Source organism: Brassica napus, chromosome C7 (assembly GCF_020379485.1).
Source record: "Brassica napus cultivar Da-Ae chromosome C7, Da-Ae, whole genome shotgun sequence".
NCBI classification, from domain to species: Eukaryota; Viridiplantae; Streptophyta; class Magnoliopsida; order Brassicales; family Brassicaceae; genus Brassica; species Brassica napus.
Window position 1 is genome coordinate 39,698,561 of NC_063450.1, and position 16,595 is coordinate 39,715,155.

Below are 16,595 nucleotides of genomic sequence, written 5' to 3' on the forward strand. Positions count from 1 at the left end.
CACACAGTTTTCTTTTTCTGGCAAGATTAACCGGAGAAGTAAAATTTTTAGTTTAAAAATCCATGACTTAGAACCACTATGGCCAGGTTGTATAAGGCGATTCAAACCCCTTGTCTAATGACATTTCTCTCTTTCTTTCCTTTGAAAATGAAGAATTAGTTGCAATCAACAACGATCAATGGAGGAACACTAAGGGACTCATATGATTCTTCAGTCGATATGTATTTAATCAATCTCAACGAAAAGTAGAATTTACAAAAAAAAAATTGAGTACGTAACTCTCAGAGATTGGGACTTAAAACCTTCATGGTTGGGTGATTGGCCAAAGATAGAAAATGTTAGCCGGATAGAAGAATATCAATTTTGGTTTTCAGTCCGTGTCGGTTGCATGGTGGAGAAGACATTAGAATCTTTTTTCTTATACTGGAAATCTAGATGGGATTTGAGATCGAAGATAGCAGCGGAGAATAATAAAAAATGAAATATATCAGTGTAGTGTAGACGATGATTATCAGTATATGTTCTCATCCATGTCAATGAGAAAAACATATTTATATTATGGATAATAAATACAACAAATGATGTTATCTTCTGGTGCGAAAGTGTTTGGCACGAATTGCTTATAAAAGATGGGTCGAATCAAATGATTTTATAGTTAAAAAGTTTTTGATCACAATAGATGAAATAAAAAAAGCATATAAAACCGAGAACGAAAATGGATAAAGTTAGCGAATCAGTTTGATTTAATTGGCTCTCATACACATAATTGGACTCTTAATTAGCTTTCTATACACGATTTGATAATATTTTCGTTCCGAATTTAACCCTGCTGCCAGCCCAACTTGAATATAATTGTGTCAGTGTTGGCAGTATAGGTTCTAGGTTCTAGATCTCTCTTCATATCATAGATTCTATCTCTCTCCCTTTTATCTTCTTCTCTCTTCTCTTATTCATTTTATGGCTTTTTTATTTTCTCTTCTTCTCTCTTTTCTCTTATCTTATTAATTTTTAAACTGGTTTGTGAGAGGAAGATTCGAAGAAGACAAGTGATTGTTTCAGTCATAAGAAAAAATCTCATGATTATCGGGTGAAAACTAATCAATTTTCAATTTTTTTTTATTTTGTTTGTTTGGTTGCTTTGAATGAGTCTATACAAGATTCAATTTTTTCCTTTGGGTTTCTAGTTTTTTTGGCTTGACATGAGTGTTAATGTCTCTGAAAATTCCAAATATGTTTGTGATTTAGTAGTCTCGATTCTAAGTATTAAGCCAAAGAAAAAAAAATATTTTGTTGTTATGGTTTTCATGAAGGATAAATTAGGAGTTCACCATTTCAGACAATTAAGAGTTACCTCTTACACAAATTTATCCAGACGGCAAAAAGATGAGATAGGTAAAATGTGTAAAAATATTTATTATTAATTGATACATAATTTATTACCTGATAATATTTTTATAAAAGTTTTTCAATTTATACATTTGTTTCACATATGGCTTGTTTGGTGATAAATTAAGTGATACATGGTTTTGACTTAATACATTTTTCTCGATAAATGATTTTTTACATGATAAATGATTTGATACATAGTTTGTGAGGTAATATGTTAATTGATAAATAGTTTATTATCCGCTAAATGATTTGTTACATGATAAATGATTTGATACATATTTTGTGAATTAATATGTTAATTGATAAATAGTTTATTGTCTGCTAAATAATTTATTACATGGTACAAGTGTTGTTAGTTGATAGAGAGTTTAGTATTAAAGAATAGATAAATTGTTGTGCGATATTATAAAAGACATGTTGTTAATTGATACATTGTTTATAAAACTCATTAATGATTTCATAAATTGTTTGTCAGCTTATTTAATGATTAAATGGTTTGGCTTGATACGTTTTTCTCGAGAAATGATTTGTTATATGATAAATGATTTGATACAAGGTTTGTGAGTTAATATGTTAATTGATAAATAGTTTGTTATCTGCTAAATGATTTGTTACCTGACACATGGATTTTTAGCTGATAGAGACTTTCATATCAAAGTGTTGATAAATTGTTGTATGTTGTTACAAAATATTCGTTGTTAATTGTTTATAAAACTCATTAATGAATTAATACAAAATAACTTTTGTAAAATAAAAGTTTCTGGGAATTATTTACTCAAAAATACTTTTTTATTGTCCATCTTTTTCTCTCAAAAACTGGAGTAAAAATCATACAGCTGGCAACTTACATTCTGACACGCTTTTTGCTCTCTGCAGCGAGAGAGTACCGACAGAGTACGTATATGGAGGTTTCATCATGACGCGAGGGTAAAATCATCAATTCATGGCATAATGGGTATGGCTCGTCCTCTTAACATCACACCATGTGTAGGTTACTAATATGGACTTCATTTATGTATATTTAGCTAATTGTTTCAAATTAGCATTGTGTAATTACTTTTTCAATTCAAATTCTTCTTAAAAATTATTTGTTGCTAGTAATGTTTCATGTAATATATTAAACTGTGTTTGATATTAATAAAAATTTTAATTATTTGCCGAAAAAGTAATTTTGTATTAATCAAAATATTAACGTTGTTCTTATCATCGCAATCGCAAGCATTGGGAATGAGAGAAATCGCTGTGTTGGAGCACTATCCACTCTTGGCATAAGATTTTCCACTGCTACGTGGCATAACCATAGCCTCTAGCAATCTCCTTCACAATGTGAATCTTACTCTGTGGAAATCTAAAACCAACCAATCAGAACTCGCTGACGTAGTGACGTGTCCATTAGCCAAGCTCCCTCAAGCTGAACACCTTCTCGGATCTCTATTATAAAATCAACAAGAACACCAACAACAGCGTCTCATCTCATCTCATCTTTGCTTCATTTGTGTTTCTGTTTGGAGTTAAGATAAGAATGGCTACGTCAGCAATCCAGCACTCCTCTTTCGCCGGCCAAACGGCCCTGAAGCCCTCCAACGATCTCCTCCGCAAAGTAGGAGCTTCCAACGGCGGTGGCCGCGTCGTCATGCGTCGTACCGTCAAGTCTACTCCTCAGAGCATCTGGTTCTTACTCCAATCTTTTTGCTTCCTCAGTTTTGAGTTTATTAATCATACCAAAAACATATAATATTTCAACACTGCAAACTTAATGTGACAGGTATGGACCAGACCGTCCCAAGTACTTAGGACCATTCTCGGAGAACACACCATCATACCTAACTGGTGAATACCCCGGAGACTACGGTTGGGACACAGCTGGTCTCTCCGCTGACCCAGAAACATTCGCAAAGAACCGTGAGCTCGAAGTAATCCACAGCAGATGGGCAATGCTAGGAGCATTAGGCTGCACCTTCCCAGAGATTCTCTCCAAAAACGGAGTCAAGTTCGGTGAAGCCGTGTGGTTCAAGGCAGGTTCTCAGATCTTCTCAGAAGGAGGGCTTGATTACCTCGGAAACCCTAACTTGATCCACGCGCAAAGCATTTTAGCTATCTGGGCTTCTCAAGTTGTGTTGATGGGTTTGATTGAAGGGTACAGAATCGGAGGTGGACCTCTTGGTGAAGGTCTTGACCCGCTTTACCCGGGTGGGGCGTTTGACCCGTTGAACTTAGCCGAGGACCCGGAAGCGTTTTCTGAATTGAAGGTGAAGGAGCTCAAGAACGGTCGTCTTGCAATGTTCTCCATGTTTGGATTCTTTGTCCAAGCTATTGTAACTGGTAAAGGTCCGATCGAGAATCTGTTCGATCATGTTGCGGACCCTGTGGCTAACAATGCCTGGGCTTACGCCACCAACTTCGCTCCCGTAAAATAGAACTGTATCAGACAAATTTGTGTTTTTATCTTTAAAATTTAGTGCATGGGCATATTTGGTCTGTTGGTTTACTGTTCTTGGATTGGTGAAAGAAATTCTCAAGCCTTCTTTTGTGTCATTAATCTAGAAATGTGTTAACTGCTCAGACATCAGAGTCGTGTTACTATCCAAATTCATCGAGTTTCAGTCTCATTGTTCTACAAATTGGTCTTTGATAAACGCTAAAACTAGAACAAATAATATAGCTCCAAGATTCCGATCCTAGCAAACAATAATGATATAAATCTAGTTAACAAAACATCGCTTAAATTTCCAAGATGCTTGCCGTTTGTAGATTCCACACTATTTTTCGTCTCAACTAAAGCAGTCTCCAAGTACACAAAATATGTGTATATACAACAGAAGTCGAACTTGTTATAGAAACTAAGAACTGAAAACCAAAGACCAAACCACTGCTCTTGGAAGGCCAAATGTAACAATACACTTGTTTCTTGTCTTCTCTTTTTCTTTTTTTCTTTTTCACATTCTACTATAAAAAAAAGGCGAAAATCTTAGATATAATTTTGCTACCAACAAATATTAACGTCTCACGAATTGGCTAAAAAGCCTAAAACGGAGAAAAGATCACTAATGCCAGATTCAACAAATAAAGATTATGTTTCTCACAAAAGATTACCTCACTGACTTGAATCTTCTTCCCCAACTTAACCATTTATCTGTTCTTCATCAGTTTCAGACACTGCAACCGCTTCAGAAGCTCCTTCGATGGACTCGCTGTTACTTTTACTGTTGCCATTATCGCTTTCCTTGGTCTCTCGTTCATCCAACGTCTTGTCGTCTCCAGAGACATTTGTGTTCTCTGGTTCTTCTGTAGACGAGGCTCTGACTTCATCTTTTGGTTTTGGGTCATTAGAGACAGAAGCAGTGCACTTGTTTTTCTTGCTAAGGTGGTCACCAGTAACAGAGAGATTATTGTTGTTGTTGCTATCATTATTCTCTCTGTTGCTTTGACGTGTTACCCACTTGAACTGCAAGGTGTGTTCTTTCCAGCATTTTGCGTTAGCAAACGCTTTCTCGGCTGCGCTGCGCTTCACAAATGTGACACAAGCTGCACGGTTTTCTTTATCTGTTTCATCCTGATCCTTGCCACTATCAATCGATGCATTGTCTTCGAGTTCCACTTTTGAGATTTCGCCATAAAATGAAAAATGTTCCTTTAAGACAGCAACCTGGAAGTAAAACAATAGTTCAAATAATCGGTAAGTGAGTCCGCGACCTAATAATCACCGTAAAATCTAATTTGGAAAATGAGAAAGTTTTGCACATTCATAAAGTAGAACAGAGAAAGGGAACATACATCGGCTAACCCGGTTGGCAAAGGAGGAACAACTTTGATGGTAGTCGGGCGGTTGTCCAACTTATACCTATTTACCATAGGAGAGTTCAAATTTGTATTGAACTGATACGGTCTTTGCTTGAAATGTTTTGGATCCGGAGATGGCGTTTCTGTGCTTAATTTAGCAGAAGAAAGCGGCTTCTGGATAGGCACTTTCTTCTTATCTGTGGATGACTCTGTTTTTGGTGATGAGATTGCTTCACCGGAGTTAGAGGCTGTATCTACTTTGAGGCGCTTAGCATCTGGCTCATCTGCTTCTTCACCCTTCACAACCGTACCCTGAGTAGATTAAGAGCATGATGATATGAATGTTGTCCAGGTAAATAATTTCAACTCCATTCTACGTGGTGTTAAGTAAGACAGGGTCAAAAAATATGTTTAGTGTATCAATTCATTAGCTGAAACATCCTAGAGCAGAAATAATATATATATGACACAACGCGTATGTCCACATATCTCTGTGTGAAACAAACTCAATTTTAGGCTATAATGAGAACTCAGGTCCGCATTTGTCTAGCAATTTACACTTCTTCAAATTCCCAAAGACGCCCTTAGGATTCAAATCCTCTACTTACGCTTAACTTCCTAGTGACTGCTAAATTGTAATTTCTTTCAAAAGGTATTAAGGGGATTAAAAACAAAACGGAAAGGGATTTAGTTACTTGTACGTACTTGTTTTTCAAGCATCGCCAACTTTTTGCGGAACTCTTCACGCTTCTGCTCCAGCATTTCCTGCTTTTTTCGAAGTGTCTCCTTCAACCGCTCAAGATCGTCTGCTTTTTTCTGCTGAACCGGCGTAACCTTGGGGACACTTGCGAAACCCACAGGCTTAGGCTGTTCAGCTGATGATGGAGCGCCACAGCCGTGGAAGGCAGGACCCTTTGCGGTGGAAGTTACATGGTTGCTTTTCGATGCTGCAACAATAGGAAGTTGGTTCTGCCCTCCGGAAGCAGTCATAACACGACCCTTCACAGAAGCACCATTGCCAGTGGAGAGGACATTATCAGGTATACTATCTCTATTTGCCCACCAAAGCTTGATAAAGCGGTTACCCATCACAGCATCAGGTGCCTTCAGAGCAGATTCAGCCTCTTCGCGTTTAGAGAATTGAACAAATGCTCGTTCACTACTTATTGGGATGTGAATGTCAATAACTTTCCCAAATTTCTGAAAATGGGCAAGAATGAGGTCCTTTCTGTTGATTTCGTGGGGAACACCGTTGACAAATAGAGTCCGCATTGCCTTTTGCATTGCTTTTCTTGTATTGTTCATCGCATCACTTGAAGTATTTGATGAACCAACAACTTTTGAGACACTTTCACCAACGTGGTTTTGTTTGCCGTGGCGAGATGAATTGATTGGAACCTCCTTCAGTTGATCTTCAAAACCAGCTGATGAATTTAATCTTGCATCAGCTTTTGCATGACGCGTTCTTCCCCAAACTGGTTGACTTTTGCTTCTGGAGTCTCCAATACCACCCGCATTTTCAGGGCCATCTTGGTTATTTTCATCCAGTGGAGCTACATTCTCATCAATCCCATGAGAACTTAGTGCAAGCAATGCCCCTGACGTTTCACCAGCACTGTTATTCCACAAAGGTTGATCAGGATCGTAAAAATCAGTTCCACCTCCACTAGGATATGCATCACCATAACCCATACCATCAACAGCCATTCCACCCTCATTAGTCTTCCCATGAGCTCCTTTAGTATTCATGAAATTAGCACTCCCAAACTGTGCAGGCACTGGTTTAGAAGAAGCTGCCATATGAGGTGCACCCGGGCCAGAAACGGGAAGGTTGAACTGTGATAGACTCTGCACAAATGGGAAATGAAGGAAAATCACTCAGATAAGTATACACAAGAGTTTCCCAGATAAATCCAATGACCAGAAAGTTGTAATTCAAGAAAACAAACCTGAACATCGTCGACAACAATGCGATTCATTCCATGCTCCATGGGACACATATCCCCTCTGAGGCAGAACCCACGCTCCTCAAAGTCTCTGCATCGCTGCCGAGGAATACCCATGTTGAGTGACGCATTCAAGGGCGGTCTTAGAGAGCCTTGCATGTGATGGAAAGCATCCAAACCACCATTTGGAACTCCATTAAGCATTCCAAAAGGAGGCCACGGCGCGCTCTGAGCAGCTGAAACACCAGCTAGTCCCCTCGCTCCAAACATGCCGGGAACCATATGAGACGAGAGATCAACAGGATTAAACCTGGAATCACGCTGAGCCCAAGAACCGTAGTTGCCTCTACCTCTACCATGACCAGCGTCCCTTGAAAACATTGGATTCGATCTTGCTCTTTGACTATCAAACTGCACACGCTGAGGCCGCTTTTCGTGTTCACCAAAGGTATTCCCATTCTCAAAATGTCTGTAGTTTTTCCTGTGCGGCCTTGAGAAAGCCTGATCTGAAGAGCCTTGTTCCAAAGACTGAGACCTCGTCTCTTCTTCTTTCCTGCGGTGCTTATGGTTGCGATCGTCATCCTCCTCCTCGCTGATCTCATGCTCCTCCTCAGGGTCGCTCATACAATCAGACGAAGATAGCACGCGTTCCTTCGGAGAAGAAAGCTCCATCGATCCGCTTAGATAACGCAGAGCTTCTCGTCTCTCATACAACACTCTGATACATACAGTTTGATGTTCAAAATCGAAACCCTAACGATCAGTGCTCAATAACAAGTGAAACTCCTAAGCAATTGAGCTAGCTACCAGTTTAGTAACAGCAAGCAGCGTAAACTTAGGGTTTAAACGAACCTAGAGAGAGCTAATTCTGAGATTAAGATTGAAAAAAAAAGAAATCTTCGAAAGGGAAAACAAATCTTACAGATTCTCTCGGGATGACTATGCGAATGACTCTATCGCTCTTCTTCACAGACGGAGCTGGATTCAGGTCCGATGAGCTAAATCAAAAACAATGGATGGACATACTGCGAAGAAATTGGAGGAGGGATTGTCAACGAAGACTAAATCCGCCGCGGAGAGATTATGTTCCGACGAAGGATTACAAGGAGAAACCTCGGAATCGCGTCTCAGATAGCGACTGCTCTCGTCGTTAGGGTTTGAAGAGCTGCTGAGAGAGAGAGAGAGAGAGAGAGAGGGTTTTTTTTTTTGGTTATCAAAATAAAAATTGCAAAGTAAACAACATACAAGGCAAGGCGAGGAAGACAGAAGCTAGGCCGGGAATTTGGATTTGCTACCCATCAAAGAGTTCCTCAAATTTACAGAACGGCCCAATATTCCTGTTTATTTCTGTTTGCCTACCCTAATTTTCTAAAATGAAAAACAAAACACATCATATTATTTGTTAATTACAATAAAAATAGTAGCAGTTTTATTTTTTTAATCAATATAGTAGCAGTTATATTTTTGTTTTCTTAAGCCCCAAAATATTACATCAAATTTTGGAAGCTGTAAAAAAAGACACTAGGTGTTCTTTATAGCATTAAAAATATATTTTTTTTATCTTTTCTGTTTTGTTCATGTTTCTAGTTATGTCTTTGGCTTCGTAAACAGTTGATGCAAGTGCATAATAGAACGCTTGTTTTGGTTTTTTTATCTCTTCTTATGTTTACTAATGGTTCATAAACATTCCTTTATAATTGTACCATGATTATATATCAAACATGGATCCAACAGTATATGGAGTCTGAATAAGAAATGAAAAAGAAATAGATCAATAAATAAAGATGTATCCATGGACGTTGTTCAAAAAAAAAAAAAGATGTATCCATGGACAAAACGATTTTATAATAACTATGGTGATTATATATTTGATCTGTTATGAGGTTTTTAGACATTATGTTCACATTCTGATATTTTTCATTGTTGAAACCCTTTTAAATGAAATTGAGAGTCGAGAGGAAAAACTGTTGAATATGAAATCACTTCAGGATGTGAATTGGTGTTTGATTCTGACGAATAATGCATAGAGGGCATAAGAAGGAAGATGCAGGAGTGCTACCAACAGATACCTGTAGATCATCCACAAATGTCAGTCTAGCGAATGAAGCATTTTGAGATATACCATAATGTTTTTTTTTTTATTTTCTCTTCTATATAGAACCAACAGATGCAGACTGATCTAGTATATAATGTTGTTGAAGGCTTACCACACTGGAGCCATGGGAATTGAAAGGTCGAGAAATGGATATGGCCACCTAAATCAATCGAGGAATAGAAACGTATATTAAGAATGTAATCATGTATATAAGATGATATGACATGAAAAAAAGGCAAAGAAGAGTTTTTACCCTACGGAGATAAACACATGGAGAAGCCATTGGAAAATAACAAAACTTCCTGTCCACAAGATGAAGTAAGAGAACCTGAACAAGGGAAATCACTGCAGAGTAACACCCAAACAAACAAAATTTAGGTTGATGGTTAACGCTTGGTAACATCTTAAATGCAAAAAGAAAAAGAAGACTTATTACCAGACGGTTAAGAATTGTGGAGGTTGCTCGTATGCAAATTCACAGTCATCTGAAAACATAGTTAGCAGTAGGAAAGTTAAACTTGAGTGTCCAAGAGAGTCAAATATATTTAAAGTTAGAGCAAGTATAAAAGTAAACAGCTTATGCAACATAGCAAGTGATGTATGTGCACACCAAGCTTTATTTATTACTATATGGTAAGGAAAATTCTTGATGAAAATGGCTAGAAACTTACGAAACTCATCTCATAGTCCTGTAAAGACAGAAATGGGAAAATGACGGTCCAATATATACTGTCGGTAAGCACAGCTGCTCCGGCACTCGTCTGTTTTTTCAACAAAGCCAACATCATAGATAATCTAACACAAAGGTACACTCAGAAATCTAAATAATACAAAATGATTCATATACCTGAAATATAATATGGAAGAGCTTGACACAGGACGCTAGTGTCTTTGAATCAGAAGGTCTTATATATCTTCTCAATGAAAAGCATGTTCTCCCCATTTAAAAGAGGCAAAAGCAATCGAATCTCTGCATCATTTGCTACTTGATCAATAGGTATTCTCCTGCTCAACTGCTTCTTATGTTGAAAACACCCATAAACTGAAAACAATGATCCCATCTACAGAACGCATTCATCGATCATCACTTATTAGACCCTCCCACGTCGGAAGTTGGAATGGATATTAACTAGTACTCTTTCCGTTTCAATATACTTTCTCTTTATCAAAATTTGTATAACCAATTGCATTTTTACTAATTTCATTTAGCATTAAAAGAATTATATTTAAATTAACTTTTAATATTATTTTATGAAAGAAAACACATTTTAATATATGTAACCTCATCTAATATGAAACATAGGAGTATATAAAATGGATGGATCAATTCACTTATAGCCGATTGATTTTAGATTAGAATCTCATCTAAGTTAACATCACTATCTGATTATAAAACATAAGATAGAAGATCCAACACATACCCGAAAGTAGATTGTTATCAACGTGAACGTCCACCTGTCAAAAACAACCAAAGCATCAAAAGAGAGTAACTTTCACACGGTCTTTGCAGGAGCTTACTTACTGAGTGTAATAGTAGTAAATGCGGAAACCACGAAAAGCGAGCCTGACAATGTTGCTCGTTAGAAGAAAGCAGAAGGCTAGGACCCGGAAACCCAGTAACCAACCCGGGTGGATTTGTTTCAGACTAGGCCTCCAAATATCTTCACTGTGTTCACTATAACTACCCTTAGGTCGCTGAGTTTCAACTGAACTGTCTTTTTCGAACTTCCATATGACGAACAAAGCAATGATCATCGGAGTCAACACCCAAACCGCGCATAGAAACACTCTCCAGTTCAACCAGTAATCCAAGCTGGATGTGTCCGGGACATTCTGGATCATCATTCTTCAGTTGATCCGTCTGAATATTCGGATCCGAAAAACCCAAATGGATCCAAATCAGAGGGATTCAAGTAGCTTAAAGCTCCGAATTGATCGATATGACCTGAAGAGAATTACAATTTGAATAGTTTAAAGATCCGATTCCGAAGAACACGAGAGTTGTGATGATGTATGCTTAATAGTTACGTAATGTAAGGAAGAAATGTACAAGTTTCGTAGTCTTTTTCTTCTTCAACAGTATTCGTGAGTTGTGTGATGGGGAAGTCAAACTTTGAAGCTAAGGCATGTCGATGTCGGTCGGCCACGAGAAGTTTGATAACTGAACAGAGTGGACCGAGAGAGGGACAGGTGGTGGGGACTTCCTCTATTTTGTTCATCACTTGATTTCGAAACGTCGTCGTTTCGCCTCGTGTGTTCCTTAAGCATACCTTAATCGTAAACCTTTCAAACTGGAAAAATGTACGTAGCAAATCTACAAGGCCCGCATGTATTTGTTTTCTATTTATAGTTAAAGCCTATAAAAAGTTTAGTGGGGGCATGGCAACCCAAAAGGAATAGTTCACGGGAGCCGGATGCAGTGGCAAGCTAGCCACATTTTTCAATGTGGTCGATTTAGTTTCGACCAACTATATATCATAGGGATCACACAAACTAATTTTGTGATATATTATCAGATTAGTTTATAAATTTCAACACAATTTTTTTTCGTTAAAAATTTTAGGGGTCAAATGACCCTCTTTCAATTTGCCATTTGTTTGGCCCAAGATTTACTTTAAACTAAATAATTATATCTAAATGAGTATTTCAAATATCATCGAAATATCTCTTTTATAGAAATAAAATCATATAAATTTTCATTTGTAATTTTTAAGTTGGGTCATCTTATACATGCAATATTTTATACATTTATTAAATGGTTATGTTAACAATACTGCAAAATCAATTTTTATTTAAAAAAAGAACAGTCGAAGCCTATGGCCAGAGAATCGAACACCGAACTTAAAACAAATAGAAACTTTAACTAACTAATAATATCTAGAGAAATTCACTATGATAATCCTTGACCAAAATGTTTCATTTGAAAGGTAGAATTTTGGATTTTTTAAAATAAATAAATACTAAAAATTTAAATAAAATATTTTAAAATATTTTCAAAAATAAATTTTGAATTTCAATTTTTTTTTTTTAAATATGAAAACTTTTGAATTCAAAAAAGTAATCTTCAAAAATAATAATAAAATTTATAAAACTGATTAAATTAATAAAACAGATCAAATAGTTTCACCTCGCTAAAATTTATAAAAACGATTAAATCTATAAAACAGATCAAAAAATTTCATGTACGCCAAAATGGAAAACATCTTTAATTTTAATTGTCATAAATATATTTTAATTTTCTAACAAAATAGAAAAACACATAAAATAAATTAAAAGTGTATTTCATCTTTAAAAGGTGTTAAAATTTAGTAAACTATATATATACATATATATATATACACACTTCTTTAGTTAAATAAAATTATCAACATATTTTAAATCATTCCAAAAAACAATAATAATTTTTTTTGGGTCAAAAAATAATAAATTTTTTAAAAATATATATATATATATATATGTTTTACTGAATTATAATTTTATATAAAAATAATAACGCACTTTAGAAGCACAGTCCAAAGCTAGTACTTTTAAATTATTTTGATATAATCTATATGAGTATTTTAACGTTTTAAATACTCATTTATTTTGTGACAAAAAAGAAATACTCATTTATTTAATACAATTGTTATTTTTTATTTTAAAGAGATTTGAAATTGGAAATCAATAAATGAGATTCTCTAATAATTCAGCGTCGTATTGTTTGGAAATTTTATTCCTCTATAAAATATGTATAATCTTTTTTTTTTTTGAATAAAAAAATATGTATAATCTTTGTTGAACAAAAGATTAAGAATCTACGAAACTGAACATAAAAACATTCATTAGACCACAATATATATTACATGTTCAGTTCTTCCATTAAAATGCACAAACTTAATTTCATATAGCATATTATACATATAGATATAATAAAGTTTGGATACGTTATATTGTAGTCTAATTAGTCGACCATGAGAAATCAACTCTAGCAAAGCAATGTCGTTCATCATAACTTCATCGCATCCATGCATTACCATCCAACTATCTGTCATCGATTCATCAAACTCGGCGGTTAAACCACTTCCCGGCCTACACGTCGAACCAGAGGTAGATGTAACAGCTGATGCCGATAGCATAGTCTTCTCGCAAGCAGACTGGAGTCGCGCGTTCCTCCATAGAAGCGGAGTATCGATCGGTGGCAAACACAGCAGCTGAGCTGCGTTGGGTTTGTTCTCTCCTTACTGAGCTTGGAGTTACTCTCACCAACACTCCGACTATATATTGTGATAATGTGGGCGCGACGTATCTTAGCGCCAACCCTGTGTTCCACTCTAGGATGAAGCATCTAGCACTTGATTTCCATTTTGTTCGTGGCAATGTTCAGTCTGGCACTCTCCGCGTTTCGCATGTCTCCACTAAAGATCAACTTGCCGATGCCCTTACGAAGCCGTTACCACGAGCAAGATTCAAAGAACTTATGGACAAGATTGGTGTGAGCAAACTCCCTCCATTTTGAGGGAGAGTGTAGAGTGTATGCCTAATAAAGTTATATTTGTCAATATGTAATAGCTAGGTTAGCTATGTATCACTATAAATACTGTACGTAAGTTATCTAATGAATCATTCAGCCTACAATACTATAATCTAAACCCAAGTTCATCACACCATCAATGATATACTTACAGTCATTGCTCTTGTCATAGTCCGAAGCGGCAATAATCACAACTTTACCTTTACCTCTCATATTTTTTGGACTAACTTTTATGTTTGCATTTGCGTCAAAGGTTGCATTGGTCCTTAGAGTATCATCATTGTAGGTAACAAACGTAATGTAGTTTTAAAGAGTGCTGCTACATATTGCAAGGGAAGTTTCGTCTTTTCCCTTAGACCTCCTTGATTGTTGTCGGCGTTTAGTCGCATTCCAATGGTTCTTGATTGTATTTTCAGTACGTCCAGGGAGTTTCCGAGCTATCTCAGCCCATTTGTTCCCAATCTCTTTGTGGGCAGCAATAAGTATCATATCCTCTTCTTCACTCCAACCGTCTTTCTGTAATATATAAAGTCTTATGCTTTGATATATATTTTGAAAATTTTGTCTAGGTTTGTGAGTTTTAATGAGAGAATATAAGTGAAAATCAATTTAGATTGAAGGCTTACCAATTAAGAAATATTTGTCTACAACAAGAAGATAAAATGCTTTAAATAAATTTCATAGACGTATATGTATATACAAAAAAAAAAAAAAATTCAAAGTATTAATGCATGATATACCATCATAAAATAGTCAAATATTAAACAAATTCAATTGGATATATTTTGCACTAGCCAATTATATAAGATAAATTTATGTTAATATATGGGCATATGTGTGTATTGCCGCTGTGATGTATATACATAACAAGATATCACTTTATATGTAAACCATAAAATACTTTCTTAAGACATGGTAATATATGTACTATGATACGTTGTCAATTTGAGTAATCTGAATGGCATAATGAAAATATAAATGTGTGTCATGGATAAGAGATATAGTGACATGTAAATATATGGTTAACCACACATTAAACATCATATACACAATGATACCACATGATTTGTAGATTGATGTATATTATTAAAAATCTAAGAAGAAGGTAACCTTGATATCAGGACGTAGATGATTATGCCACCTTTCCCTACACTGCTTTCCAACTCGTCCTGGTAGCATTTTGGCAATATGAGACCATTTTTTAGTTCCATGGTGCTCCACTAATTGTACCAGTAACCAAAATTGGGTAGAATCATCAAAAATCTTATATATTAAATCAACATAATTATAATAATAAGATAATATATATATATATATATATATATATATATATATATATATATATATATATATATATATATCTATATCTTACAAGCTAGAATTACATAAACAAAGGTTTAATATTTACCTATCTTCACCAGAAGTCCATTGCCCTTTGATGATGCTAGCTTTTTTCACGGGTTTGCATCATCTTCTCATTTGGAATCTCTTATTCTTCTTGATTTGATCGGTCTTGATCAATATTTGATTATTTTGACTTTGATTCATGACATCATCTTCGTTTGGGTTCAAGATACATATTGGTTTTGACGCATTGTATAGATTTGAGTCAGCCATGGCTAGATTGAATATTGGCTCGTACCCAAAGATGATTCCTTGGGGGTTATCATTTCCCCACATCGTAATTTCACGTTGGGCATGTAAAATGTTGGGTAAATCCTTGGGTGGTGACGATGTGTTATAGGCCATATGAAAGAGATATGGGTTAATGGATATGCCATGAAGGTATACCTCAAAAGCTTCAATGCATGGAGAAGGAGTGATGCCTTTAAATATATCAAAGTGATATGGGGGAACATTTAGATTTGGAATATGATCAGAAGTAGTGTTTGAGATTTTTGATGTTAGACTCTTATGATAAAGATCAGGACTGAGGTTTATAATGGATGTGAGATGTGACCTATCGAGATTAACCTGAAAAGGTTTTTTTTTTTTTTTGAAACACAACTAACTTTCATTCATCAACTTTCTTGAATACAAATACTAGAGGGAATTATCCATCCTCTTTGATAAAAAACATAAGATACAATAACATACCAAATTAAGAAAGATAGATCTTCAAAGCAAGATGACAGCGAATTCAAGACAAAGCTTGGATGCGTCGATGGAGCATACCCGACAGAGTCGGACAGCTGAGACTTAGTCACATAATGTGACGTGGAGGGACAACCCTCACCTGCGAGACAACACATGGTAATCTCGGTTGCATCTTCTGGCCCTGTACAGACCGCTACGCAAGATAACAAACCGGTGATAAAGCTGAAGCCGAAGCTCGGCAGCGAAGCCGAGAAATCATCTTCATCCATGGGAAGAAGGTATGGTGGAAAAGTCCTCTCTTCAAAAGACGAGGAAGATTGAAATGGAAACTGTCTCGGTGAATCCACCGATAAACTCTTCTTAACAAGATAATATGCCATTATACGCAAAAGTAAGGCCCCGGTGAACCCACCGGAAATCCTTATCAAACAAGTCAATACCAAAACCACAGTTTTCAATAAAATCAGTACAGTCGGTACCTTCAAAAGCAGTACCGTATTTCTTGGTTTTGTGTAACTGGTTTGTGGGCTATAACAATAAGGGAGATTAGCAATCCAGGCCCAATTAGTGATCACCCTTGGCCCAACCCAGGACGATTGATTGAGTGACGGGAAGGAGTGGATACAGACGTCAGGGATGGAAACTCCGGCGGCGATGGATACTCGGCCATCTAGCCAGGGATGGTGCGCTTCAGCAAGCGGCGAGCTTGGAACACCGGAGAAGATGGGCCTTACAAACAGACAGAGAGAAAGAGCGGCACAGTGGATCTCCTCGGAAT

At 36.3% G+C, this 16,595-nt stretch overlaps 2 protein-coding genes and 2 pseudogenes across 4 annotated transcripts; 1 reads left to right on the forward strand and 3 right to left on the reverse strand.

Annotated features, from left to right (window-relative positions):
* Positions 1 to 2,613: 2,613 nt before the first annotated feature.
* Positions 2,614 to 3,951, forward strand: LOC111213033 (chlorophyll a-b binding protein 2.4, chloroplastic). The gene is made up of 2 exons (XM_022714694.2): positions 2,614 to 3,060; positions 3,155 to 3,951. Exons 1-2 carry the CDS (start codon positions 2,912 to 2,914, stop codon positions 3,804 to 3,806), a joined length of 801 nt encoding a protein of 266 aa, XP_022570415.1. The 5' UTR covers positions 2,614 to 2,911; the 3' UTR covers positions 3,807 to 3,951.
* LOC111213034 (zinc finger CCCH domain-containing protein 41-like) lies at positions 3,668 to 8,368 on the reverse strand. Of its 3 annotated transcripts, none has more exons than XM_048762121.1 (6): positions 8,038 to 8,365; positions 7,119 to 7,833; positions 5,875 to 7,017; positions 5,164 to 5,481; positions 4,483 to 5,035; positions 3,668 to 4,332 (listed from the first exon to the last, which is right to left on the reverse strand). In XM_048762121.1, the coding sequence occupies exons 2-5, from the start codon at positions 7,785 to 7,787 to the stop codon at positions 4,511 to 4,513; spliced, it is 2,655 nt and encodes an 884-aa protein (XP_048618078.1). In that variant the 5' UTR covers positions 7,788 to 7,833; positions 8,038 to 8,365; the 3' UTR covers positions 3,668 to 4,332; positions 4,483 to 4,510. The 3 variants fall into 3 exon arrangements, with proteins under 3 accessions (XP_048618078.1, XP_048618079.1, XP_048618077.1); XM_048762122.1 differs by having other exon boundaries at positions 3,668 to 4,335; XM_048762120.1 differs by having other exon boundaries at positions 3,668 to 5,035; positions 8,038 to 8,368.
* Positions 8,369 to 8,894: 526 nt separating this feature from the next.
* Positions 8,895 to 11,254, reverse strand: LOC111213032 (annotated as a pseudogene).
* Positions 11,255 to 15,124: 3,870 nt separating this feature from the next.
* Positions 15,125 to 16,197, reverse strand: LOC111213035 (annotated as a pseudogene).
* Positions 16,198 to 16,595: the final 398 nt, after the last annotated feature.

Bases quoted from the DNA above. Each gene is read 5' to 3' on its own strand.
- LOC111213033 (XM_022714694.2), top strand. From the start codon at position 2,912: ATGGCTACGTCAGCAATCCAGCACTCCTCTTTCGCCGGCCAAACGGCC. The intron at 3,061-3,154 runs GTTCTTACTCCA...TTAATGTGACAG, and splicing joins TCTACTCCTCAGAGCATCTG to GTATGGACCAGACCGTCCCA.
- LOC111213034 (XM_048762120.1), bottom strand. From the start codon at position 7,787: ATGGAGCTTTCTTCTCCGAAGGAACGCGTGCTATCTTCGTCTGATTGT. The intron at 7,018-7,118 runs GTTTGTTTTCTT...CCATTTGTGCAG, and splicing joins TTGTTGTCGACGATGTTCAG to AGTCTATCACAGTTCAACCT. The intron at 5,036-5,163 runs GTATGTTCCCTT...TTTTACTTCCAG, and splicing joins TGCCAACCGGGTTAGCCGAT to GTTGCTGTCTTAAAGGAACA.